This window comes from Pantherophis guttatus, chromosome 3 (assembly GCF_059756535.1).
Source record: "Pantherophis guttatus breed Tessera chromosome 3, ASM5975653v1, whole genome shotgun sequence".
Lineage (NCBI taxonomy): Eukaryota > Metazoa > Chordata > Lepidosauria > Squamata > Colubridae > Pantherophis > Pantherophis guttatus.
This window is the reverse complement of record NC_142065.1, coordinates 32,463,439-32,491,285: the sequence shown is the minus strand read 5'-3', so window position 1 is coordinate 32,491,285 and position 27,847 is coordinate 32,463,439. Positions and strand designations below refer to the sequence as shown.

The 27,847-nt window shown below is 40.5% G+C and overlaps 1 protein-coding gene across 6 annotated transcripts; it reads left to right on the top strand.

Moving 5' to 3' along the window:
• The first annotated feature begins 218 nt into the window (after positions 1–218).
• Positions 219–25,540, top strand: TGIF2 (TGFB induced factor homeobox 2). Of its 6 annotated transcripts, none has more exons than XM_034414005.3 (3): positions 219–818; positions 4,114–4,352; positions 22,101–25,540. In XM_034414005.3, exons 1-3 carry the CDS (start codon positions 800–802, stop codon positions 22,683–22,685), a joined length of 843 nt encoding a protein of 280 aa, XP_034269896.1. In that variant the 5' UTR covers positions 219–799; the 3' UTR covers positions 22,686–25,540. The 6 variants fall into 6 exon arrangements, with proteins under 6 accessions (XP_034269896.1, XP_087745340.1, XP_087745341.1 ...); XM_087889214.1 differs by having other exon boundaries at positions 235–582; XM_087889215.1 differs by having other exon boundaries at positions 240–546.
• The last annotated feature ends 2,307 nt before the right edge of the window (positions 25,541–27,847 follow it).

Sequence of the window (27,847 nt, the reverse complement as noted above, 5' to 3'; positions counted from 1 at the left end):
GAAACCAGAGCAGTTTTTAAAAGAAACTTTGGACAGATGAACAACAATCGGTGCGAGGAAACTTATTTATTATTTATTAATTAATTCAATTTGTATGCCGCCCCTCTCCGAAGACTCAGGGCGGCTCATAAAAAGCAGGCGAATTTTCTTTCTTTCTTTCTTTCTTTTTTTTTCATTTCGTGAGGATTTGGTCATCGGTTTTTTTAATCTGCAAATCCGCCCCTGCGCAAATCGTTCTCGAAAAGCAAGCGGCGGAGGAGGTCCACTCGTACCTCCGTGCGGGTTTCAAATGCAAACTTTTTGTTTCATTCGAAAGTTTTTCAGGCGTGCAACTCGCACCTCCTTCTCCAGGACTTGTAGCTTCTGTTTTTGTTTCTGCCTTGCCGAGTCCCACCTTCCGCCTGCGCCCCCTCCCCCGCCTTCCCGATCATCTTGGGGAGGGGGAGGAGACCCGCGCCCTCCTTCAACGGGCTGCCCCCGCGCTGCACTCTGGATGCGCGGAGCCGAGCAGCCACTGGAAGAGGAGAGCTGACGTCAGGCCGAGAGGTAGTTTCCAGGCTGAGCTGTCAGACCGTATAGCAGGTTAGGTATTAAAGGCACATCTAACAAGCCCCGAGACCCCTCCTCTCGAACGGCCTGCGCGAACACAAAGAAGTCCCATCTTCTCGGCCGGCCAGGATCCAGCAGCATCAGCAACTAGTGCTCGCCTCGGCCGAGGCTTTGGAGACAAACACTGCCGGGAGCGCGGCCAGGAGGGGACAGGGGGGTGGCGGGAGTGGGAAGCGGCGCAAGACAGAAAATGAAACCGTCGAGGAAAAGTAAGTGGCCGGGAGGGAAGTTTCGTTGGGGGGGGGCGGCGTTTAAGCGCTCTCTCTTCCCCTCCTTTGACTGGATGAAACCCAATTTTGGTTTGGATCGCCGAAGCGAGGGCAGGGACCGCTTTGCAAGCTTGAAAGAGAGACGGGACGGGGTGGGGGTGGGGGAGCGTGCAAGCCCGCTTCTGTTTTGTCAAAAGCACGCGGGGAGAAGTTTCGCGTGCGTGTGGGCGTAGAGAATGGAGCACCTCCCGGAGGGACCGTGTGTGTGCGTGTGTGTTTTTGTGTGCGCTACCGTCTCCGCCGCTTTGCAAAAAGCTGCTCAACTTTGTCAAAAGTGGCGCTGGATAAGAAGCAGAGATTGAAAAGCACGAGGGAGGAGGAGGAGGAGGGCGACGGAAAAATGCCTTCCAAGCACTCAACTGTGCCGGGGGGCGAGGGAGCGAGGAAGGGACTCTTTTGTTCGGTCCCGTTTAGTCCAAAGGGGGAAGGAGAAAAAGCCCCAAAGCAGATCCAACTTTCTCCACGCAGAAACAAAAAAGGCAAGACTCTAGACCACCGGAACCTCAAGGCTTGCTTTAAAAATAACTTTCGGAGGTTCTTTTTCGCGTCTTTTTTTTTTTTACATGTTTTTTCTTTTCTCCCCAATCCCAAAATGGCAACTTTCCCAATTTTCTCTTTGGCAAACTCCTCCTCCTCCCCCCCCCAGTCGTATTTTGCTCCCTCCCAAACACGAGTTTGGGGATATAATTTTATTTTCCAGAAAATTTTGTTTCTCCGCCCCCTCCCAATTCCCCCTTGATTTGTCCAGCTTGTTAGAATGACAGCTGGGGAGGGGAGATGCGTTCGGTGTTAAAACCGGGGTAACCCGTGCGGGGTGGGGTGGGGGCGGAGGAGGGGGTGCAAGTTCCTGTTTCTTTTGGAACAAAGAGAACTCTGTCTCGGCATCTGTCACTCAGGGCAAGAGACACCGAAGTAAACTTTTTTTGTATGCGCCTCAGTCCGCTCTTCGCTCGCTTCCAGTACTCGGGGGCCCGGGAACCCCTTTTCATCTGGGAGGGGAAGGTCTCGGCTCCCTCCCCCCCCGCCTTGCCCCTCGGTTCCTCCATGGAAGGGCTTCGGAGGAGGAGGAGGAGGAGAGTTGGGGGTAAGAGCGGCGATGTAACAGGCAGCAAACATGGAGTCCCGGTTTTGTGCGTGCGTGGAGAGACGGGTAGGGATTTAAAGAAAGGGATGGGGAGGGGAGGGGAGGTGGGAGGGCTGAGCCGAGGTTATCTTTGCATTCCACTTTACTTTTCTTTGACCCTTTTGGAAACTCCTGCGCTTAATCCTTGCTCGAGCCACTGCCGCTGCGCGGAATCCGGGGAGCTCAATCGCCTTTGCAAAAAGAAAAAGGAAAAAAAAGAAGCGTGCGCGCTTCTGGAGCTCTGTAGCAAACTTCTGACATCTTGAATTCAAACGGAAGGGGAAAAAAATGTTATCGGGCTCACCTCCCCCCACCTCTTTCCTTCCCTTTCTTTCCCCCCCCCGCCCCCTCCTCTCCCAGTTCCTTTCCGCCCCTCGTCGGGCTGGTTTCAATGGCATTCCCTTTGTGTAGGAATGGGCACGGCGGCGGCTGCCGCTTGTTGCCGTTTCAACTTCCTTTCTGCTGGCTTTTGGTATTGGTGGGTTGTCCTGGTTTGTTTTGTTTTTGGTTAAAAGTAGGCGGTTTGGCGGAAATATAAGCCGAGCAACCAAAAAAAAACACACCACAAAACAAAACAAAAAAACGGCTTTCGACCCTACTCTCCTCTGTTCTTCCTGTATTGTTTGCATTTTTAATGGTCCCCCCCCGCGCTTTTTCCCCCCCTTCCCTGTGGGTTGGATTGTGCCGTTCCCATGTGCAGCTGCTGGTGGGTAGCTCACGGCTAGGAGGAAACGGCAGCGAAAAAAAAAAAGAAAAGGCACCTCCTCCTCCATCCCTGATGAGTTACAGACTTAAAACAGAAGGGAGAATGCCTCCCTCACGTACCCAGCCACTCCTCTAAGCCCCGTGGCGCTCGGTTGCCTGCAGGAATCGGACGAGGATCCATTTGCTTTTTTAATTAGGCACAAAGTCTTGCCATTTTCTCTTGGGGGGGGGGGAGCGGGAGGAGAGAAAGAGCGAGAAGGAATCGGGTTTGCATTTCAATGGACTTGAATTTGCCTGCTGTTTCTATGCCCTCTTTCTGGGGGTGGATCCCCCCCCCCCCACAACGTGTTGATCTTTGAATGCCTTGCTCCAAACATATTCGACCACATGTCTGGAAAAGGGCAGTAAGAAGCCAGCCTTGAGCAAACTGAAAGTCGATTGTTCCTGTGGACCATTTCTCCCCCCCTGTATAGGTTCTTTCTGTCCTTCCCTCCCTTTTCCCCCCTTCCCTCCCTTTCCCCCTCTCTTTTTGAAGTGGTAGAAAATGTTGGTAAATGTAACAATCTGTACTTAAGGGAAGCAACTTGTAAGAACAACGTGTTCAGCCTTCAACATCCTCCAAAAAAGCAATGTGCCCTTTAATAGCTTAATATTTGGGTGATGGTTTCATCACGGTTCAACAAGCACTAAAAACTCAAGTGGGGCTGTTTGTCTTTCTTTAAAATGTTTTAATGAATGCATTTTAGTTCTGTATAGCAACTCCAGGGATAAATACACACAGGTGAGTGCGGAGAAAACTCCTGGGGGTGGGGGGATAAATGCTCCTTCCTCAAGATTGTGCCATAAAGGGACCAGTCATTGCACTGGATGGTTAGCTGTGTCAAAAGTTGTAAAAGAAATGGGCAATATTTTGGGGGGGGGAATTACTATAGAGCTTTTAATTTCTAAGCAAACAAATTGCTGCTACTGCTGCCGCCTCTTTAAGGGTGTTATGTATTACAAGGAAGGTGAGATTTTAGTATTTCAAAACTGAGGAACACAAAGCATTCTGTGTGTTTGATAGAGAGAGACCGGATAGATGTAGTTATGATATGCCTAATGATTCCTTGACATCATTGTTATGAGATTTTATATCCTACCCTGTTTTCCCCAAAATAATAAGACATCCCCTGATAATAAACTCAATCTGGCTTTTGAGTGCACGGCAATAAGGCCAAGTGCTTATTTCAGGGTTCAAAAAAATATAAGACAGGGTCTTATTTTTGGGAAAACATGGTATTATATCAGAACACATGGCTGTCCAAAAAAGCATGAAATTAAGACACCCTCTCCCCTTTTGCTCCCTAGTTCTGCAGAAACTGGTCACACAAATAGTTGCATTTAACATAACAATTCTGATACTTTCAGGTTTGAACCAAGACAGATCTGCCAACAGTTCCACAATGTCCGACAGTGACTTTGGGGAAGATGATGGGAGCATTTCTCAGGACCCATCCCAGCCTGGCAAGAGGAAACGAAGGGGCAATCTCCCCAAAGAGTCTGTCAAGATTCTGAGGGAATGGCTGTATGAACATCGGTTCAATGCATACCCTTCAGAGCAAGAGAAACTCAGCCTTTCAGGACAAACAAGCCTCTCTGTTCTACAAGTAAGAAACTTCGTGTACGCTTTCCCAGAAGGTGGCTCTGAAATTAAGGGGGGAGGGATGGATGGTGGGGACAAGGAGAAAGATGGCAAAATGAAAAAGCTGTTAAATAAGAGCAGGGTTTTATGCTTTCCAATCCTTGACACATACTAGTTGGCCTTTATTTACGTTTTGCACTAAAAATTAAACTTCAGAATTTCCATTCAATTTTTTTTGCCCTGCTTTGTTCCTTAAAAGAAAGTTCATGGCTTCTTATTATTGACATTGGATCTGAAAAACTCCTACATTTTGTGTGTTCTGAGGGACAAAAGTAATATTTTTCTGCCTCTGTAATGTTTACTATGTCCTGAAATGTGTTCTTTGTCTGGCTTGATCTTTCCTAATTAAAACAGAAGGGAACTTGTTTAGGATATAAATGTTAGAAGGGAAGCAAGTGTTATACTAGTTGTGCTTAGGTCTAATACTTAATAGTTACCTTATTGAATTGACTAGTTTGTTGTCCAAAAGAAATCTAAGGGTGGTGTTGGTAATGATTTTATGATGTGGATGATAGAATGTCTAAGATTCATTAGCAACCCTGTGCTAAGGTCATAATGACTGGTGGAATTAACTCCTATCCCTATGCTTGTAGTACTTTAGTTGTGATGGGAAACTAATATAGAGTGTGGTTGAATATTCAGTGATATTTCCAAATATAGCTTTTACTGCCAAACTATTCAGTGACTCATTAAATCATCAAACATCTGAGGCCCAATTTTCCATGAGGTGGGATATTTCAAGCACATATCTAGATCTAGTATATAAGATGTGTCTATTCTTTAACCCTGGTTAGGATTTCAGTGGCACTATCACAGATCCTTAGGACTAGGAGATGTCAAAGTGCTGTAGGGCAGAAATATAAGCATTGATTGGCCTGTCTTTGCAGAACCAGAGACATTATTAAATTGTCTTGTTAATGTTGCTTTTAAAAATGTCTTCTTATGATCTTTGTGGATGCAAAGTAGTGGGAAGAAGTAGCTGTCCGATGGGATTTTTTTTGACCAGCAAATAATTACAAGAAATGTCTGGAACTAGATAAGTAGATTTTATTTTATGCCTAACTACAGGTAGTCCTCAATTTACAACCACAATTGAGTCCAACATTTCTGTTGCTGAGTGAGAAATTTGTTAAGTAAGTCCCATTTTACGACTTTTCTTGCCACATTTGCTAAGTGAATCACTTCAGTTCTTAAATTAGTAACAGTGTTAAGTGAATCTGATTTCCCCATTGATTTTGCTAGTCAGATTGCAAAAGGTGATCACATGACTGCAGGACACTGCGATATAAATGTGAGTCAGTTGTCAAGGATCTGAATGTAAATCAATTGATCATGGGGATGCTGCAATAGTCATAAGTGTGAAAAATGGTCATAACTCACTTTTTTCAGTGCCATTGTATCATCAAATGGTCACTAAATGAACTGTTGTAAGTTGAGCACTACCTGTATTTAAGGTGTGACTTAGCCATCCAAAGCCATATTAATTAAAGCTTTCAGTGTTGCAGTTTTGAAGGCAAAAAAGGTGCTATTGAGTATACAGGAGTGTGAATGTAGCACCTGCCTGCAACGTGTGTGGCAGCTGCAGAGATGTCTGCTTTAAGGAATTGTAGAAAAGTGCTGGTTGTGTTCACTTGCAAGTCTGAACCACAACGTTTTTTTCACATCTGAAGCACTGCTTTACTTTTTGTGTGCTTCCAAATCAATCTTTGCTGCTGGTGACTGCTTAGACAGATGCATGCAATTTTCCTGGGCAATATTTTTGGAAGCAGTTTATTATTACCTTCTTCCTAGGGCTGAGGGAGAGTGATTGGCCCAAAGTCAGCTGGGTTCATGATTAAAGCAAGCCTGTCACTCACAGTCTCCCAGTTTCTAGCCTAGGATCTTTAGTACCAGCCTGGCATTTAAGCCTTGGTATCAGGATATAGAATTCAATGAAATACAATGGCAGTCTTGCACTTTTAAATGGCTGGCGTTTTGCTTATCTTCTTCCTTTTCTCCTCTTTCAACTACATTGTGGCCTGAGATTTCAGGTAGCAGAATGTGACCGTAAATAAACTGTTGGCTGAGTTCTGGGAACCAGTGGGCCCAAAGATAATTCATTTTATTTCTCTGTGTCTGGTTACACAGGGGAGGAGATATGCAACTTTGAAATTAGGGGAGAATGCCAATATAGAAATCCAATGTAGATGCAAGCAATTTCAGCTGAAATACAGGCAGTGGTAGACGCTGAATATCTGAATTTAGCTACTTTTTTCCCTGAAAACTTCCCTCCTCCTTCTGCTTGTGACCTTACATTTTAGCAACTATGTGCTGATCTTCAGTCACTACAAAACAAACCTCAAAATAAGTGGACGTTTCTTGAATAAGGCCCTTTTGAGGCTATCCTAAGGTTGTTTTCAAAGAGTTGGCTAACTTCATAATAAACAGCAAATACTGTGGTGGTTTCAATCCAGTGATATGAGGATAAGAAGTCATGAGTTCTATCTTGTAGGATAGGTGGGAGCTGACAACATAATAAGTGCACAATTAAATTTTCTCTGCTGTGGTACAGCTTTTCAAAAACAAAGCTAAAGAAGTACATCTAAATTCTGAGCACAAGCCTTGCAAATTATTATAAAGGCAATTTTTTCAGATAACTGGACATTTTAATTTCTGGGTTTGCACTGTGGAAAGGATCTTGATGCCTTATGAATGAATATTAGTTTGATCCAACAAAGTAGAGATTGCCCCAAATTAATATTGCTGCCTAATGGTTATGTGGATGCACCCATGTAGATTTGTTGGCAACAGTGCAGAAGTAGTTTGTCATTGCCTTCTTCTGTTGGTTTTTTTTAAAAAAAAACATCTTAAGCTAGATCTGGAATTTTCAGATGGTCCTTGGTCTACTTTTGTGCTTGGTTGCTTTAGAATCCAATGTTGCTGCAGGAATAATTATTTTACTTATTTTTTATGCTCTAATTAAGCAATAGTTATATTTTCCACATTGGAATGGACAGTAGCACAGTTTTCTTTCTCCGATCAGATTCTAATGGTGTGGGAGAGCAGTTTTGTTGATGGAGGATGAAGAGAAAAATTTCTGCTCTTCCTTACCCCCGCTTCCAGTTAATGCGTGAGCTGCATTGGCTTCCAGTGGTCTTCCGGGTGCGCTTCAAGGTGTTGGTTACCACCTTTAAAGCGCTCCATGGCATAGGACCTGGGTATTTGCGGGACCGCCTTCTGCCGCCGATAGCCTCCCACCGACCAGTACGTTCCCACAGAGAGGGACTCCTCAGGGTGCCGTCGGCCAGGCAATGTCGGCTGGCGACCCCCAGGGGGAGGGCCTTCTCTGTGGCAGCCCCCGCCCTCTGGAACGATTTGCCCCCGGAGATAAGAAGGATATCGGATCTTCGGGTCTTTCACCGTGCCCTGAAAACTCTTTTCCAGCAAGCAGGGCTGGCGTGAACCCCGCCCCCTTTTTTAGTTTTTAATGGTTATTAATTGTTTAGTTTTAATTTGTTAATGGGTTTTAATTCGCACTGTTTTAATTCGGGCCAAAGTATATAATTCTTTTAATTAATTTTAAATTTTGTATTGTTATGTATTTTAGTTTTGGCTGTGCACCGCCCTGAGTCCACTAGGAGAAGGGCGGTATATAAATTGAATAAATAAAATAAATAAATAAATAAATAAATTTCTGTCACTAAACATTACAGATTTTGATAGTGTAGTGAGGATCGGGCAGGAGGGCCAGGAGTTACAATCCTATTAATGTGAGCAGATTTAGGATTCTTCAGCAGTGAATTCAGTCTTTGGTGCTCAATAAACATATTACCATTTTGAATTCCAGGTGAGATGGCAGAACTCTTAATTTGTACGTGCTTTTCTATTGTTAAGGGACCAACATGGCTAAAAGAGGAAATAAATTGAGCTAAAACCCTCAAACGAAAATGTTGCTGAGTAGAATGGTTCAGGCTCCTTTCTTGAAAAGGGAGAGAGTAGTAGGGGAAGCTGTGAAACTCCTAAGGGAGTGCATTCCAAAGATTGGGAGTGTTAAAGTGGAAAGATTGCTCCTTCATGCCTCAAGAATAGCCTCTGAAATCTGGACAGATGCATAGCAAGATAGGAGAACCTGTCAGTTAGTCAGGCCCTAAACTGTGGAGACCGTCAGAGATTAAAATCAACATCTTCAATTGCGCCTTGAAAGCACGCATCAACCAGAGAGGTCTCCTTATAGGGTATAATGTGATCCCCAATTCATTTGATCTGTTGGCAGGTGTATTTTGTACCCACTGAAGTTTCTGGACACTTTTCAAGGTAACTCAGCACAGGCCCTGAGAATTATTTGATGGAGACACACAGATTAAAATGCTTCAGGCATAGATTGGTATATTACCAATATACCAAATTTAATTTCATTCTTTTTCCCCCACTGGAGAGAAACTGGCTAGATCGTGGCATTAGATCTAGCAGTTCTTAATAGGTTATTGCGGAAATCCAGTATTTTAATGCTTTTCTGTCAGTATTAGTCATATTATACAGGGTTATAGAAACTTGCAATTTATAAAATAAAGGGTGGCCTACTTTGTTCATGCTACAGATTTTTACGGTAGCTAAAATACTACGAAGAGCTCTAAAGGAGCTTTCCAGACTGGTGAAATACATATAAGCAAAGCAAATACAGTTCACAGGTAGCAGAGCTTTGCATTCTTTGATATATACAGATAGGATGTGAAATGGGCTACTTGACCAGAAAATATATGTGGTGGTTGTGGTAAGCATCTCCATAAAAATATCAGTCATGTAAAGGGAGGGAGGGAGGAAAGAAGGCAGGAAGGAAGGAAGGAAGGAAGGATTTTCTCCTGCAACATTAGCTTAGTTTATTTGTATTTCCTAAAAAACCTTAATTCTAATTCATGTGATATATTTCTGTTTGAGGTGTCCAAATACACAGAGCCTTGTTCAACCAATAGTTGGTGGTAGTCCATCTTAAGTAGGCTGTCTTTGCAATCGCAATAAGTTTCAGGCCTAACTTAATAAAAGAAAGTGAGTACAAGGCTTGATAGTAGGTTATATGGGCAGTACACAGAGCATTCTCCTTGTTATGCAAAAGGCTAAAAAATATATTATTAATTATAGAATCCTATTCATTCCCAAATTGTAGGATATAGTTAATTGCTACTAAATAAATTTAAATTTAAATTGGCTTTCTATAATAACATCCCTATAATATTTTAGCCATAATCCCCAATCCAGCTGCAATGTGGATTTTATATTATTGTAAAATTTAGGATGATTAACTTCTTTTGGCATTTTGTAATAAAGAACCTTCTAGAATGAAGGTTTTGTAAATCTGTTATATTTTCTGATGTATAGTTGGAAAGTGAAATTGTAGCCTTGTCTATGGTAACAACATTTGCTTTCTCATTCTAGTTCTTTGGCTCTACGAAAACAATATATTGGGATAACAAACAAACAAACAAAGGTGGAACTGGCTTAAGTATATATAAGGCTATAATTTGGTTTATTTGGGTTTGATTATACAAAATGCATAAAGTCCGCTATTGAATTTTGCAATTTATATTTCATGGCAAATTTATTATATGATCCCAAGTTTCTTTTTTTCTTTTCCTTTCCTTTTTTTTTTTGAATTATTTTATTATTAAACACATATTAAAACATTGGACACAATGTAACCATCCTAGCATTATCTTTGCCATGCATACTAAAATAAACAATAAGTATCATATATATCTTGCTACTTATATACATTTGGTCTATTCAGTATTTACATCTATAAAGACATTATTTTTCTATCTATATTACTTATACATTTGTCTTGTCCTCTTTCATTCTATTGTAATTACATACATACCCTTAGTTCTCTATTCTATAAGTTCTAGTCAGTTCATTTTTTTCATCCCTCCTTTCCGTTCCAACCATTGATAAAATTTGTTCCATATCTTATAATAATCTGACTTGCCTTTATTTTTCAATTCCAATGTTAATTTGTCCATTTCTGCACATGTCAAAAAAAATTTGATCACTTCATCTTCAAGGGGGATTTCCTTATTTTTCCAATTTTGGGCAAAAATCATTCTTGCTGCTGTTATAATATGTATTATTAGGTAAATTACCCCTTTACTATATTTCCCATTTATAATTCCCAAAATAGGAATAGTTCTGGTTTATATTTTATTTCTTCTCCAATTACTTCTGTCAGCCATAAATGAATTTTCCGCTAATACTCCTTTGCTTTTTTACTTGACCACCACATATGATAGTAAGTGCCTGATTCGTGATTGCATTTCCAACATTTTGGTGATAAATTTCTAAAAAATTTTGCCAATCTCGCTGGCGGAAGATGCCACCTGTAGAACATTTTGTATAAATTTTCTTTATACGGTATTGCCAATGTTATTTTCCTGTTTTTTGTTCACATAATTTTTGCCATTTTTCCAGTTGTATATTGTACCCAAAATCTATTGCCCATGCCACCACCGTTTCTTTAACCTGCTCTTCTTCCATTTTATAATTCAATAAGAATTTATAAATTTTCTTTACCAATTTATCATTTGTCCCCAGAAAGATCTTATCTATTATTATTAATTCCCTGTTAATGCCCCGCTCTTTCCTGTCTTTCAAGTAACGTTATTGGATCTATAAATAGGACAACCACTCTAAATCTACCCCTTGTTCTTTTAATTCTTGCCTCAATTTCAGTCCCCCTTCTTCATTTATTATATCCTTATATGTGACATATTTTTCCTGATTGATGAGGTTTGGGTGTACTAACGCTTCTAATGTGGGTAACCAAATTGGAACCTTCATGTAATTCTGCTGCTATTATTCCAATAAAGCCTGTCTTATAAAAAGTCTTTGAAAATATTGATGTGCTACTTGTTTTCCATACCACAAAAAGTTTCATACACCATGGTTAAACTGCATGTTAAAGTAATGTGCAATTAGGGCTAAATTAGCTATTTTGTGATGTATAGTTTATATTGGAGACTTTAAAAATGGGCAATGTTTGAACTATTTATCAAATTTAATCACCACCCATCTCACTATCTAAGTAACTCTGGGCAGTTTGCTGATAAAAAGTCATAAAAATCATATAAAAGATACAGTTAAAACAAAATTAAAACCAAATGACAAATAGATAAAAGCAAAGATAAAAGATAAGTTATGCTACATTTATGCCAATTGTATTACCAAATTCTTAGCTTTTAGCATGATAAGCAAGAGCTAGCATGTTTAACTTGTATTATTCTAGACTAAACTGATAAAGCAACAGCAGTAATGATTTATGTGCTAGGGAAAAAAATAAAGACTTATTCCTAGGAGCTTACAGTCAGCCATACGAAAAAGCACAAGGCACAGACAAGAAAATGGCACATGAATGTGAACAAATTCTGTTATGTTTTTTTAAAATTTAGCTTCTGTTGAGAATATGAAATCAAAAGGGCAAGTCAAAGGTTACATGAACAAGGCATGTTTTGAGATGAGGCATGAAAGGGAAATGGGGTAAAATGTGACTCCTTGCAAAACCTTGTGGTATTGATTTAACTTTTAGCTTCCACTCTGCCTGTCAAATCTTTCGTTGATCTCTGTACTTCCTCGCTTGCATTCTATGTTATTTAGATCAGCAGGTTTTTAGAAAAACTTTGGACCTGAAAAATGAGCTGGCTATTATGGTAATGTACCTGCAATGAATACAGTCATTTCATAGGATATAAACTCAGATTCGGAATAAGACAGATCTGGTCCTGTTTGGCTGCCTTGTTCAGAATCTCTTCTATGAAGGTTGGGATAGATAATCTATGGATCTTCTTCTCCTAGTCATGCCCCAGCCATCATCCTTTGGCAAATATACAAGACTGTCTGAGAAGAAGGTTCCCTCTTTTTTTGTTCATTCTCACCTACCCAGGTAAATAAGCTACTTCTTCACAATAAGCTACTTTTTCTGTTGAGTCATGGCTGAAAGGGAAAGTAGTTGAATCAATCTAGTTGAAGAAACTTAAAAGGATGTCCCTTGTTATTCTCGCTTCATATTTGGAGTTCCCCATTAATCCATTGGACCAAATTAAATAAATCCGTAAGATGCTTTTCAATCAAGAATCATGATAAAGTTCATTGGATGATAGTATTACTAGTATAGATAAATCCAACAAGACCAAATTTCTGGTAGAGGAAAAAAAAACTTTATGCTTACAATTGGCGAAACATTTTGCTTTTGGAAGGAGAAAGACGCCTTAGTGTTGCCAGTGGGAAATCAGATTGCAGCTTCACGGAGAGACTGTTATTAATGCAGAGTTTCCTCTGAACAAGAATCCAACCAGCCAGCTTGTAGAGTTAAGAGTTAATTGGCTTGACTTTCCAAGATAGCCAAGAAGAGCACAATATTATAAGAACACACAAGGGTAATGAAGTTCTCAGAGGCTCATCCTAGTTCTTGTGCCTGTGTGTTTTAATTAACTTTGTTTCTGAGCAACTTGGTATTTCATAGTCTTGGAGGCCTCACCAGTCTAGAAATAGGAAGAAAAGAGTTGCAGCCATACCTGAGTATACGGATCCTGCAGTTATTGGCAAACAGTGCAACATGAAAAGATGGAGGAAGAACATTTTTTTCCCTTATAAAACATAAAACAGCTTTTATAAACATTCATGAATATTAAAGTGATTTTTTAAGACTTGTGTTTTATTTATTTTATTTTTAAATTTGTATACCGCCCTTCTCCCTGAGGACTCAGGGCGGTGAACAGCCAAGTAAAAACATAAACTACAAACATTAAAATACAATTAAAAAGATATATATAAATTTGGCCCCATGATTAAAAACAATAACAGACAATTAAAAACATTTTAAAAAGTGTTAGGCCAGCCCGGCTTGCTGGAAAAAGAAGGTTTTAAGGGCACGGCGGAAGGCACCGAGGTCTTGGATTCTCCTTATCTCTGGGGGCAGCTGATTCCAGAGGGTAGGTGCCCCCACAGAGAAGGCCCTCCCCCTGGGGGTCACTAGCCTACATTGTTTGGCTGATGGCCCTCTCTGTGGGAGCTCACAGGTCGACGGGAGGCTGTCGGTAGCAGCAGGCGGTCTCGAAGATAACTAGGTCCTATGCCATGGAGCGCTTTAAAGGTGATAACCAACACCTTGAAGCGCACCTGGAAGACCACTGGGAGCCAGTGCAGCTCATGCAGAAGAGGTGTTGTATGGGAGCGCCATGCGGCTCCTGTGACTACCTGCGCGGCCGCATTCTGGACTAGTTGGAGCCTCCGGGTGCTCTTCAAGGGGAGCCCCATGTAGAGAGCGTTCTCCTATCTTCTCTGGCCAAAATTTTAGGAGCCAGTCTTTCATGTAAATTTCGTTGTATCTATTTCTGTGTTCAAAACACTTGCGTATTTCAATATATTGCTATAGAGAGTCAGTTTAGTGTAGTGTAGTAGCATCAGGCTAGAAACCAGGAGACGGTGAATTCTAGGCACACCACAGGCACAAAGACAGCTGGAGACCTTGGGCCAGTCACTTTCAGCCCTAGGAAGAGGCAATGGCAATCCATTTCTGAAAAACCTTGCCAAGAAAACTGCAGGGACTTGTTTGGTCAGTCTCTGAGAATTGGACATGATTGAAAGGAAAGAAAAAAATGCTACTATAACACTAACAGTCCTATTGGGATTTCAGATACTTGTTAGTCTTAATTGTTTTTAATGTTGAATGTTAAAAAATGACAATTCTGCTTAAAAGGCAATACAAATGAAAGAAGCATGGAGGCCAGAAGAAAAATAGAAAAAACAACTTCCATTTTTATTCTATCCCAGGAGAAAAAGTGTTTCATTTCTTCCAATTTTTGCCCACCTTAGTCTTCACAACCCTAGAGAAAAGGGTAAATGATATTGTGATTGAAGAGAGATACGGAGATTGTTTTCTGTTGCTGAATGCTGTGAAAAGCACATAGTACGTCTTTTACAACAGACAACTAGCTTTCCCCATATAATGGGGATCGCTTGGGTGTCTGACTTGCTGAGGAGCCAGTAGCATTCCTGAGGGTGTTCTGAGCTTCCTTTGACAGTTTGTTCCCATCTCCCCCCACTGTCGAAGTCCAGCACACACTCAGCTGGGATCTGACTGCACAAGAATGCTTACTCTGTTCTGCCTGGCTTGCTGGGAGTACAAATACTCTGATAACAAGTTTCAGCTCTTGCTTGGAGGCAGAAAAAGAGTTTTTGCTTGCCGCAAACTATTAAGATAGGCAAGGTCACTTTTTGTAATACTAAAAGTAGCATAATTGGATCTCTGTGTCTATCTAGATGTGTATGGGTGGACTGAACATGACCTTAACTACCCTGTTTCCCCCCTGATAATAACCCCAAACCGGCTTTTGAGTGCATGGCAATAAGGCCAAGCACTTATTTCAGCGTTCAAAAAAATATAAGACAGGGTCTTATTTTGGGGGAAACACGATATAAAAATTCCACGTAGTGGGATGGCTCCCTTTCTTTCATGCAATAAAGCTTGCATTTCAGGAATTTATCATTTTGCAATTGGTTTAAGTATATGGATTGAGAAGTTGACCTTGGGATTTGCTGTTGCTGCTAAAACTTTGGAAAGTAAAATGGTTCAGTTTTGCTTTAGAAGCCTTGTAACTTTAGAGTGCTATAATAGAGTTGGATGAGGGTGCTTTAAATATATTAGAAAAAAAGTCGATAGTGTGGGAAGATTCCAACATCTCATTAGTGTTATCATTGTGGCAACTTCTTCTGTGGACACCTTGCATGAAATATTGATTTAATGCTTTGGAAGTGATGAAATATACAGACAATTGACCACTGTTCTTAAATTGTACTATCAGCCTTTAATTTCCTACCAGATGTTGCTAGTTTATTGTCTCTTAAGTAAGATGTCTCAAGAGTCAACATTTACAGGAATCTAGATTTGAGGTTTAAAAAATGTCTTCTTCCGTGTACATAGAGGTTAAAAGAAAAAAAAAGAGAGGGATTCCCTCTTTTTTAAAAAAATCTGTCTTCCAGATGTGTTTGGCTACAACTCCCAGCATGCTGAAGAAAAATGGCTGATAGCTGGGAATTCCAGGAAATGTATTGCCAGCACATTTGCTAGATGGAAATCTTGAGGGTGTGTATTATACGATATGCTAGTGTCCCAATTTCTCTAAATCATTTTTTAAGATTGAGGTTAAACAACTGTTATTTCTCTGTTGTGTCTGTCTCTCTGTGTGTAGAATGTGATGGGAGAGAAATCAACCATGGTGGGCTTTTTGGCAATAAAGAAAGAGGGACTTAGGAAGAGAGTAATAAAGTTACCATAAAGTTTTTGTGGCACACCACATACCGGTATTTGGAATGTAGAAGAAATGAGGTGACAGCCAATATATTTTGGGCTGTGCATGCTTTAAAATGAATTAAAATGAATTTTATATGAGCAAAGCATCTTTCTGCTATTCATAAAGTAGTCTTTTAAAAAAAAGTTTCTGGGCAAAAAGAGTTACTTTTGCTTTAAGAAATAGAATATTTTAATAAGTGGATTCCTGGTGGAAAAGCCTGAACGGGGAAAAAAAAACTTCCAGGGCTGCTTCAATGAATAGCTGAGAGGCACAGAGTTTGACAAGCCATGAACCTGGAAATTCAGAATGACCAGTTCACTTTCAAAACTGCATAGTTTTGAAAGTTTATATCTTTGCAGCTGTATAATATAATAATACAAAAGGTGAAAGGGAATTTTGTGGTAACGTGTGCCCTCGAGGGAAATTTTTTCAACACTCTTGATTTTAAAAAGATAAGTGAATCTGCTTGATTTATATTTCCATAATTATTTTCTTTGAAGTGTGCATGCATTTCCATTGTGCTTTCAAGAGGAGGAAAATTTGTATGGCACCCTAATGTATGTATGAAACAAATTGCATAACTAGCTCTTTGCCTCCCAAGATTCTGTAAATTCCCATTACATAGGAATTCCTGCTGACCTTTTGGCAATTGATCTATAATTTCACTAATTGGCTAGATTGAAATATCATTGTTTGTTTCAAAGGATACAATTGTGCATGCTTCTGCTGTTCAAATTTATGTGTTGCTGGTTCACCACTGTAAAGCAAATATTCTGTAGGATTTTGTACGAGCTTGTTCAAATTTGAGATAGGTTTGGCGGTACATAAGGACCTATATCATGGTAGGTTTAGCGTGTTGGAAGAAATAAAAAATCATAACAATTCTCACAGAAATGATATTATGCCTTTTCATATTTGCAGCCTGGGAGTCACAGTCCCAATATATTTGGAGAATGATGTTGGGGAAAGTTTAAAAAAGGTGATCTTCGATTTGGTGGGCTGGTTTCCTGTATTTAGCCTCGTTTTTCCTCTTGACTCCTTTTGAAGTTATTTTTGCAGAAGAAACTCAAAAAATGTCAACTGCTTGTATTATAACTATTAATGACTGTGTAAGAAACAGTCTGAAAACTAATTTTTCATCTCACAGAGGATATTTGTGTTTCAGTGTTGCTTCTGGAGAGTCTTGGCAATTTTATTCATTTACTGCCAAGTTGGATGTATTTAATGGATTGATGTGCTGCCATCGTTGATACTCAGGTGGCTCAGAATTCTATGATGTGAAAGCTTTGAGGGGGTGAAATACCACTGAGATCAAATGTACTGTTATTTATATACATTTATAAACACAACATCAATGTGGTGCCTCATATAAGCAGACTGAGAGTACAACTAGTATGTAACCCAGTATAGCAAACTCAAAGTGATCTGCTGACATGAAAAAGGACTCCGCTCAAATGCATAATAAGATTCTGTATGTTTTGCCAGTGGAATCATCAATATGTCCATGAGATTGAGGCAAAGAAAGAAGAAGCTAGAAACTATTGCTTTACTTTGAACCCTGCCGCCTTCCTGTTGTGAGGACTTTAAAAAAAAACAAAAACTTCAGGGAACAAGTTCAGAGCCACATTGATGACCTGGATGAAAAGTGTGATTAATAATGTTGAAAATAATACCATTAATATATATCAGCCAGTTAGCATATTTTAACTCTGTTTTCTCTCCCTGCAATAATTTAAATTGCCTTTACTTACATCAAATTACTCTCATGGGAGGAAAACCATCTAGGAACATGACATCAAGAACATGACATCTGTAGCCTTCCTCAATCGATCTCCTGAGAATTTGGGGAACTGAAATCCCATCGCAGGAGGAAGCACCCGTCTTGGGGAATAAATGGTCTTATATAGGAGAGCGAATATACAAAAATAAGCTGTGAGTGGTTGGGTATAAATATTCTAGCTAGCAGCATTTGTATTCTATTCCAGAATAAGAACTATTCTGGTCTATACAGTTTGGCAAGAATAAACTTGGTTCTAACTAGAGACAGTCATTTTATAGTTTGGTACTCTTTCTATCAAGTGAAAATTGGGCTTTGCTCATAAAAACATAAGTAACTTAGTGGATCTTGTACATGGCATACCAGTCATAAGTATTCTGTGTCCCAGAGAGGCCAGTAATGTGTCTTCATGAAGTTCATAACTCTGGACTGGAGGATAGTAGCACTCTTTTCATTATTCCTACCTAGCAGCTGGTATTTATAATACCCTGTTTCCCCCCAAATAAGACATCCCCTGATAATAAGCCCAATCGAGTTTTTGAGCGCATGGCAATAAGGCCAAGTGCTTATTTCAGGGTTCAAAAAAATATAAAACAGGGTCTTATTTTCGGGGAAACACGGTATGCAAGATGCAGTTTTGGTCGTTGCGTTTACTAATAGCCATTGGTAGCCAGATTCTTTGCTATAGTCATATAGTCGCCATTTAAAATATCTAAATTGGTGTCTATCACCCCTTCTGAGATTATGCCCCAGTTTATGCATTCTGTAATCAATTGCATGTTTTATCATTCCTGAGTTACCTCAGATTTAGTTGCACTTTAATGAACATAAATTCTGTAAAAAAAAAAAAACCCACCTTTTCACTATTTACACTTTGCACACTATATGCAATTGTATCAGAGGTGGGTTTCAGCAGGTTCTGACCAGTTCTGGAGAACCAGTAGTGGAAATTTTGAGTAGTTCGGAGAACCGGTAGTAAAAATTCTGACTGGCCCCGCCCCCATCTATTCTCTGCCTTCCAAGTCCCAGCTGATCAGGAGGAAATGGGGATTTTGCAGTAACCTCCCCTGCATTGGGGAGGGAATGGAGATTTTACAGTATCTTTCCCCTGCCACGCCCACCAAGCCACACCCAGAGAACTGGTAGTAAAAATTTTTGAAACCCACCACTGAATTGCATATAATTCTAATATATTCCTTCTTCCAAGCTCAACTCTCTAATTTCTGTCGTCTTTCACAGCAAGCTGACATTGGCTAATCTCAAAATCTTAATAAGGCAGACATACCTTTCCCAAGAAATGCAGAGGCTGTTGTCAGAATTGGCTAGGTAGAAACAGTAACCTAGAAGCAGAGTGGACCACCTGCAAATAGTTTAGATGCGTCCATGAGTCACCTGGCGTTGAATTTGATCTGAAGAAGGCTTTACCGTTGAACAAAAAGAATTGCCCTACAAGTTCCTTTGATCTCGAACCAATTAAGTAACGATCATCTCTTTGTAGATAAATTGTATAAAGCAAACTTTGGGCAGGCAGTTTTTGTTTTTACAAAACCAGCCTTTGGTTGAAAGTAATAAATAAGTTGCCAAATTAGGACTGAAAGAAGTAGACGGGAACTTTGAAGGTGTGTGATCATAAACTAGAATGCTCTGGCCTATACAAAGGAAACAACCAACATACTTTTTATTCACTTTTCAACATATCTGGCGTGAGAGAAGGTATGCCAGGAATCTTGGAAGAAGTCTTCCGTGCTTTACCCTGTGCTGGCTGGGCAGATCCCAGCTTGTAACACAGAATAAGAGAAATTCAAACGACAACTGAATAGTTCTATTCTTGCCCCTCAAAGTGAAAACAGGCAGAAGGAATGCAGAATGTTTTCAAACCTGCATTGTTTGTCTTGTAATCATGGTGTTACAATCATAAAGTCTATTTCTGTTCTGAGCTTCGCCTGAATGGAAGTGTGTCCTATTTTCTTTTACAAAACGTCCGTCTGTTGCAAGGAATCATGAAAGTATTTTCAGAGTTCTTAAAGCTTTCTTGGATGCAAGATAAAATTGTAAATGGTGCTTTTTAGTTAAATGGTGTTTTGTTTTTTTTGAAATGAGGGAGTTTTTTTAATATATATATCCCTGTTTTCAATGTGTGCATTTCAATTTTCTTTGCTGCTTCTTTAAGGACCTTGAAAAAGCTCAGAAAGGAGTTATCTTTTTGGGGATGAGATTAAAGGGAGAATAACGTGCATGAAATTGGGAAAGCTAATCACTTAGTGATAGTTGGCCAAAGTATCACTGTGATGTTTTTGAAACTTATTTTTGGGTAGTCCTGCCCAGAGTGGATTGGCGGATTGTGCTTTGAAAGAAAGGACATCGTTATACTAGACTTGTATACAGGTAGATAGCTTTGGAAAAAAAAAAGATTTTACTTTTAATTGAAAAGTGCATGAATATAGTTAAATTAGTTATTTCATTCAGGTAGTCCTCGACATATGACCATTTGTTCAGTGGCTGTTTGAAATTATAATGGTGCTGAAAAACAGAATTTACAAGCCAGCCTGAAGTTACGGCCATTGTAGCGCATCCACGTTCACATGATCAAATTCTAGGTACTTGGCAGCTTGCCTGCACTTCTAACTGCATTGCAATTTCCCCACCAGTCTATTCCCTTCCCTTTGGCCATCTTACACAGCAGCACTTAAGTAGTGGCAGTGGCAGTAGCAGGATTGGGACCGAAGTATAGATCCAAGGCCTTCAGTACTGTACTCTTACCCACATGCTCCCCACCCCCCCGGGGGCTCTACTTTAATCCCAGCACCTCTGTTGCAATTGAGAAATACCTACTCAAACCCTAAACCATGGCCAGTTATACCAGCACAAAGCTCCACTTGCTCCCACCACCCTGCACTCCACAAGCTTTGCTGTGCCCCAGTGACTATTGTGCAGCTCTCCGAGCTGTGCTCATCATTCCTTCTCTAAGCTGCATGTTCCATTCTCAAGATCGGGTGAAATGCTACCGGTTCTCCTGAACCGGTTCGGGCGAACTGCTATTTCCGATGATCAGCTGGGTGACAATCAGCTGTGACACGCGATTTGTATTAGCTAGAATCATTGGATTTCCTCCTTTCTAGCTAATCTAAATCACATGGCACAGCAGATTCCCCCCACCCTTGCTGTTCTACTTACCTTTGCAGACTTGGAAGGCTTCAAAATGTTCCTTTTTTAGCGCTGCACGGGCGGGCCTTAAGCATACATGTGTGCGCGAAGCGCACGCTCAGTAGCAGACTTGCAGAATCGGTAGCAGACTTCAGAGGATTTCACCGCTGCTCAAGATCCTTTGGAAACCTTCTGGTCTTCCACAGATCTCATGAGAACAGCAGGAACCTGGTTCTTGGCAGTGCTTCGGAAGACCGTTCCTCAAATTGTGAGCGCCAATTGTTCCTCAAATTGTGAGCCTGTTCTCATGAGAAATCGGGTAAGCTCTCACAAGACATGAGGAAGATCAGGTTTCTGGAGGATTGTAAGAATGGGATGCATGGCTTGAGAAAGAATGGGGCACTTGGCTTGAAGAAGAAATGGGGCACAAGGGTGGGAGAATGGGTTAAGGCAGCGAAGGTCAGTAGGGTGCAGCAGAGCTTGGGGAGTGGAGGGTAGCAGGGACAATGGTGGTGTGACTTTGCACAGTGGTGCTGATACAGCTGGTCGTGGTGTGAGCTTGAGGTAGCTTTTCTCAGGGGCAGTGATGTGGCACCGGGCCTGAAGTAGAGGCCTGGAGACAGTGGCAGCTGACTGAGACTTCTGAGGGCCCTGAGTTAATGGGATACTGCCATTACTGAGTGTTGCTGTGCAGGGCGGGCTAAAGTGCTTAGGTGAGGGGAGAAAAAAGTGAGTGGGGGAAGTTGCAGAATATCTGTAGTCCGACCATTGCTGGGCTAGATGGAATGGCTGAGGCTTCTGGGTGCACTAGTTTTGTGCTGCATTGCTGACTGGTGGCTGAGGCTGAGGTTTCCAGGGGCGGCTGTGGCTTTGCGCTGCACTGCAGCATCTCATCAACTTGCTGGGCCTCCCCCATCCCTGGTGTCACCCCTGCCCTTCTACCTGGGACTGTCTCCACTTAACTACTCATAACTCGCTGTTAACAATGCAAGCCTTATGACTGCATTGTTTAGTGGCTGGGATTTTGGACTGAGATTAAGGACTACATGTAGATATAAATTCCTGTTAAAAAATATTCTAAGCTGAAGACCACACTAGCTGTGAAGGTAGTTGCATGTCAAAAAAAGTGGATTGGTCCAGGGCAAAAATAAATAAGCTTTAACTTACCTGTTCTTATAGATAGATACTAGTAAATAATTTTGCATTTCTTTTCTCAATCTAGGTTTGCCTCAGGAGGCTTGTTGTAATACAAGAAAGAAAAATAATGCTGTGCCACTGAATTTTCTCTACCCTTTCCCTTAATTTTAAACTTCTCTTTCAATTATAGCTGTTAAATAGTTTCCTTAAATTTCTCTGTATTCTACTGGTAGAAAGTTGAGAGAGAAACGCTATCTCCCCACCACAACCTTGAGTTCACATAGGTCTTCATCCAGCTTCAGGTATATCTAATGCCACCCTTTTGATATTTTTCTTCCAGATTTGCAATTGGTTCATCAATGCTAGGCGCAGACTTCTCCCCGATATGCTGCTAAAGGATGGCAAAGACCCAAACCAGTTCACTATTTCTCGCCGAGGCACCAAAGCCAGTGATGTAGCACTTTCCCGTGGAGCTGCTGCAGGTTCTGGACTCCTGATGGTGCCTCCTCCTGCGGCTGTTGCAGCTACTACATCCAAGGTCCTCTCCATGTCTGTGTGCCCCCCTGTGATCTGCCAGACTTCTCGGCCACTGGCTGGCAACTTGACTGTGATGACCGGAGACCTAGAGAAACGATCCATGCTCCAGCGGATTGAGCTGGAATCCCATACCAAGCAACAGTCGCAGCTGAGTGCAACAGGCAACACGCTGGCTCTTCTCACCCGGGCAGATGCCTCCAGTCCCACCAGTGGACTGTTCAACACGCCTCCTCCAACACCACCTGAGCTCTTCGGAGAGGACTTCAGCAGCTTCCAGTTGCTGGTGGAAGTGGCTCTGCAAAGGGCAGCAGAGCTTGACTCACAGAAGCTGAGTGGGCAACTGCCTCCATCACCACAGAGAGAATCTTCTCCGGCAAAAAACAAATAACTTCCTGCAGCCTTTGGTTTCCTCTTGGAGGCAGCCTTTTCTTTTTTTCCCCAGGATTTCCTTTCTGTTGGCCTTTGCAGCGAGAGCTCCCATTAGAAGTTAATGCTGTGATACGGTTTCTTGTCAAACCGGGAACCGTTATGGTGGAAGCCTCCATTCTCCTCTTAAGCTGCCAGCTGATCTTGGAATACAAGGCACCCCCAACTTTACATAAACATTTCCCTCAAAAGGCGGGCACACTACTTCATCCTTTGGGTTGGCATCAGGCTATGGATCTCCAGTCAGTATCTCTCTGAAGCCACCCGGAGGAGATGGCCTGTTTAGGGGTTCCTGGCTCCAAGCTGCTCTTGGAAGGGCCCCAAACTTCTGAACATCTTCTGAGAAGATGTAGTTGCTGGATGATGTTTTTATAATGCTTGACTCTTCTTTTAAAAAAAAAATGTGGAGGATTTAGACAATACTTCTTACCTTCTTCCCGCCCCTCCCCTCTCGCCCAGATTTTCAAAACTTACTGACATGGACTAGAACAAGAAAACAGTCCAAAGCAATTTATCAGAAACAAATACCGTCCCCGCCCCCACTTCTTTTGATAATGGAAGACAAGCAAAGAGCTATTTCACCACCTTCGGCTTTTTTTTATATAGTACATACTTTTAATTTTAATTTCCTTGGAGGCGGCAGGGAAATGTTTCTATTCCCCTCTCATTTTCTTTTAAAGTTGTACCATGTTGTAGTGTATTGTTGAACTGGTGTGAATATGTGGCTGGTCCTTACATCACACCTGATGGGAGTCTCCCATAACGAACAAACGAATTGGCAGCCTTTAAAGATTGTGGCATTCTTCTTTCTGTTGGACAGAAAGATCAGTTGAGCATCACCTTGTGAATACTGGTGCCAGTAAAAGAAACTTAAAAAGCATTATGGTGCTTTGGATGATCCACTTTAGGTGCTGGCAGAAATTTAGCTGTTTTTTTTTTTTTTTTTGATCACTGGGCATTCTTCTGTCTACTCCTTCTTCCATTTGTCCTGATAAGTACAATGCTAGAAGAGAGAGAGGACTATGCTGGCAGAAGGGTAGCCATAAACCGCGGAGAGGGCATTTCAAAGGTGTGGAGGAGTAAGAGACTAAAAACAAAATTTTCAAATGTGAAGTTGCTTTAAACAATGCTTTCTCCTTTTTAAAAAAATTTTGGAACATGAACTGTATCTCTGTGTGACTTTTGGGAATCTTGTGGCATCTCTGACAGATGCGCTGACAAAACTACCTATACAAATCAACAAGAATTCATTCTGACTTGGGTATTTTTGTATCCTTGCTTTCATCATGCTGAATGTAGTTGCTCCTTTGCTGATGGAGCAAGGGTGCCCTCTCATGGCCAAGAAGGGAAGTCAAAACAGATCAGGGCTTCCATTCTACTGGCAATTCTGATGATCACTCACTCCCGTGTGATATTCATATGTCTCATGTGTCTATAGTCTCAATGAACCCAATAATAGTTTATTATTCAAAATTAGAGAAAAGGGTACACTTTTGGATTTAGGTGGAGGGAAATCAAGGCCTGTCTGTTGATCATTTTAGAAGACAGACCAGTAAGAATGCATTCATCTTTTCATATCCTCTTTTGTCCTGAGTTCAAGACTTCGCACAAGAATGGCATAATACCCTGGGTGGTGGTAGGGTCATCCACCTCTTTTTTGAATAGTGCTGTTTCACTGTAAATGTAAGTTAAATAGTGATCTATTATATACACCTATATATCTATCTTGAGAAACACTAATGTTAGAGGGTGTTAGCCTAATTATTATGTTGCATGAATAGTAAAGATAAAAGCCCAGCAGAACACAACTTTCTCTCAGATAATCTTTGAACCAGGCCTAGAAGCCGGTGGGTGATTGATTTCATGATAGATTTTGGGAGGAGAATAAATGGTTCGTAGAAAAATTAGAGCCCAAGTGGGAAGCCTTATGGCTTCTATCAATGTTGAGTGCCTTCCCCCTCAACCTTCTCCCCTTCCCCTGGAAAGTGCTACTAAGACAATTAATACAAACCCACAATTGCTGCTGGACACAGCCTCGTCCATTCCTTTCTCTTTTTGGTGCTCTTTGATCCTTAGTCCCATGTCATTGATGGGATGTAGTGAACTGTGCCTAGAGAGCTGCCATTTCAACCCAAAGTCATCTTTAAAATAACCCAAAGGTACTTTCCCTCCCTCTGTTAAAAAGCCCACAGAATTGCCTTGGAAAAAGCTTAAGCTGTTCATTTATTGCTATTTTGTTGGAGGGCATTCATCAGTCTTGTGTCCAGTTTTCATCCTTAATTGAATTCTGGATAGTGAACACATCAGTTCTTTGATCTCTTTTTTACATCCTTTTAAAAGGAAACCACTCAAGGTTTTCTAGAATGTGCAGCAACATTTCATTTTCTTATTGTTTGGAATTGGGCATTAATTTAGTGTACTATTGAAATGGAAATTCCTTGAACAGCTGTGTCCCAGGTCCCTCTTAAATACACCTTTGGCTAGTAACGTACTTGACTTTAATGGTACATACATCACTGATTTCCTTTAGCGTGGGACCAGTGTGATTAAATAATACACAGGATATCTTAACGGGCTGTAGAAAGTGCCTAAACAGATCTGAAACTTTAGTATAAAAGAAAATTTAAAATCCAGTTCCTACAATGCGCTGCTCTTTGTTATACTGCTGTACTTTGTCCTAATGATGCAAAGATATTGTTTCAGGTGGGATGGGAACTTTGCAAAAGAGAAAATATTCTTTTGCTTGAACTTTATGGAGCAGAACTACTGTAAATAACTTTTGAATTTTTTTAATCAATAAAGTTTTTTTTAAAAAGATATAATGCCTAGCAAGTGCATCATCTTCAGTACTGAAACTAACGTCTGAATTGGATGGTATGAAATTGGATGGTATGCCTTTTTATAATAAACTTTAAAGAGATAGAAGCAGCACCATGATAAGATGCAGCCGGCTAAATCACAGCTATGCTTCTGGGTTCTATAAAATACTTGTGTTTTTCAAAATTCTGTGGTGGTGAGATTATTCTTGGGAAGCACCCAGCCTGGCGGGGAGGAGGGATAAAGTGCAGAGCTAGTCTGGAGTCACTGTGCAACTGCAAGAGCATTAGGGCTGACATCTACCCCCTCCTCCAAGTTCTAATTGTTCACAGATTGGGGAGATTCCTGTATTATAGGCAGGATGTAATAAAGTAATTAGCTGGAACTCTGCATGTGTGAGTGATTGGTTGTGCCTGGCAATTTAAAGAGTCTATGTCTGGAAAACTTTCCTCTTTATAGCTAGGGTAAATAGACCTCTACAAACTGAAATTTCTGTGAAATTAACCAGATAGATGAATATTTTTCTGGAGAATTAACTGTTCTCCAAAACAGGAACAAGTGTTGCTTCTTGCAGCCACTTCGTCTAATTTGCCCATTCATTTCTCTGTTAGGATAACTCATCTTACTTGATCTATTTTGTGGCCTGATATAGTAAGAATTGAGAAAAATAACTAGACTTTGATGGGTGGGGAACATCTGGTGCTGATCTCAAATGAGCATTGAAAAGATTAGTCAGTATTGTATGAGCAGACTAGCTGAGTTGGAGATTTCTCATCCAGATTTCTGTTTCCAAACTGACTTTTAAATGACCTAATTTATTATGTGATTTCACATATTCCAGACAATTCTGTTGTCATTTGGTTAGTGACTAACATTTGGTCTCATGTTCATGTTTTTTCTTAATGGGGATAATCATATTACACAGGCAATCCCAGAACAAAAATACATATCTCACATAATGTACATGCTGCATAGCACCCTAATATGGGTTTTTAAAAAAACCTGGGATGATCTCATGAAGTTTGGCATTACAATTCTACTTGGAATGGTTTTTCATTTTCAAAACACAGGGTTATTGATAATACTTGAAGCACTCAGAAAGTAGTGTTTGTGTTTCTAGAATTCTGATGTAAAAGTGGAGTAGAAAAATATGTATCTGTGTAAAGTAGGAGATCTACTTTGTGCTTCTAGTATTCTGGTGTAAAAGTGCAGTAGAAAAAGATGCATGTGAGATTTGTAATTATTGTGTTTAAGGAAAGTGAATGGGTGGATAAAAGAAAGGTGGTACAAGGCAAGATAAATCAGTAGGTGTACACATATTGTGATTGTTATACTTCACTCACTTGTATAGATGTGATATATAGGGAGGAATTCAGAAGCAAACGAGCATGCTACATAGGCTGGTTTGCAAGCTACAAAATGGGAACTCTCCTATGATGCAAAGAAGAGTTACATCTAGAAATATCCAAAATAAAAACTGGTTTGGAAATGTTTCAAGAAGCCATTGTTGATTTTTTTTTTCTACTAGCAAGGTAGGTAGCAGAACGAGGCATTCAAAATTCAAAAAGTTTTTTTTAAATCTCTCAAAGAAAAATGTCATTTATACAAAGATGTTAACACCAGGATTTCCTGGAACAGAATTCTTTTGCAAAATTACTGTGTTTTGGTTCATTTATTTATAAGAGACTAAAATCAGTCATTGAAAAAATTCTCTAAAGCCTTTGAACATTAGCACACAAGAGGCAAGTATAATTTAGCTCCATGAGGAAAGACTCTCAATATAAACCTCTTTTATTGCCTTCTGTTGATTATATTCATTTCATCTTAATGAGCACTCCAGTTGAGTTTGATCAATTTGCGATGTTTATGCTGCATTGCAATTAATTGTATTTACACTGTTTGCACATACGAATGCGCTTTGTACCTACCATTTAGCATTAAGATCATGGTAATCAGTATTTATCAGGAAGCATTTCCCAGAAAATGATTTACTATCATGATTGGAGACAGGAAGGGTTTTAATGCTGGATAACATTCTGTGTACAAAAACAATCACAAAAGAAGAACTTACTTTTCTCGCCACTAACAGTGTGACTACTTTACTAATTCATTGTACAGAATATAGATGGGATAACTATTTAATCTATGAGAAAAGGTAGCACAGCCCTTCTTGAGCCTGTTCAAGTTACAGATTAAATCTATTGTTTATTGTCCAAAGGAACAAAAGATTTTTTTACTGAAGTCTTGGCATTCTAGGTCTAAGCCAGCAGCCCGTCTACTTCTAGATCAGTACCTGTTTCTATCTGT

Bases quoted from the DNA above. Each gene is read 5' to 3' on its own strand.
- TGIF2 (XM_034414003.3), top strand. From the start codon at position 1,806: ATGCGCCTCAGTCCGCTCTTCGCTCGCTTCCAGTACTCGGGGGCCCGG. The intron at 2,029-4,113 runs GTAGGGATTTAA...TGATACTTTCAG, and splicing joins GTGCGTGCGTGGAGAGACGG to GTTTGAACCAAGACAGATCT. The intron at 4,353-22,100 runs GTAAGAAACTTC...TTTTTCTTCCAG, and splicing joins CAAGCCTCTCTGTTCTACAA to ATTTGCAATTGGTTCATCAA.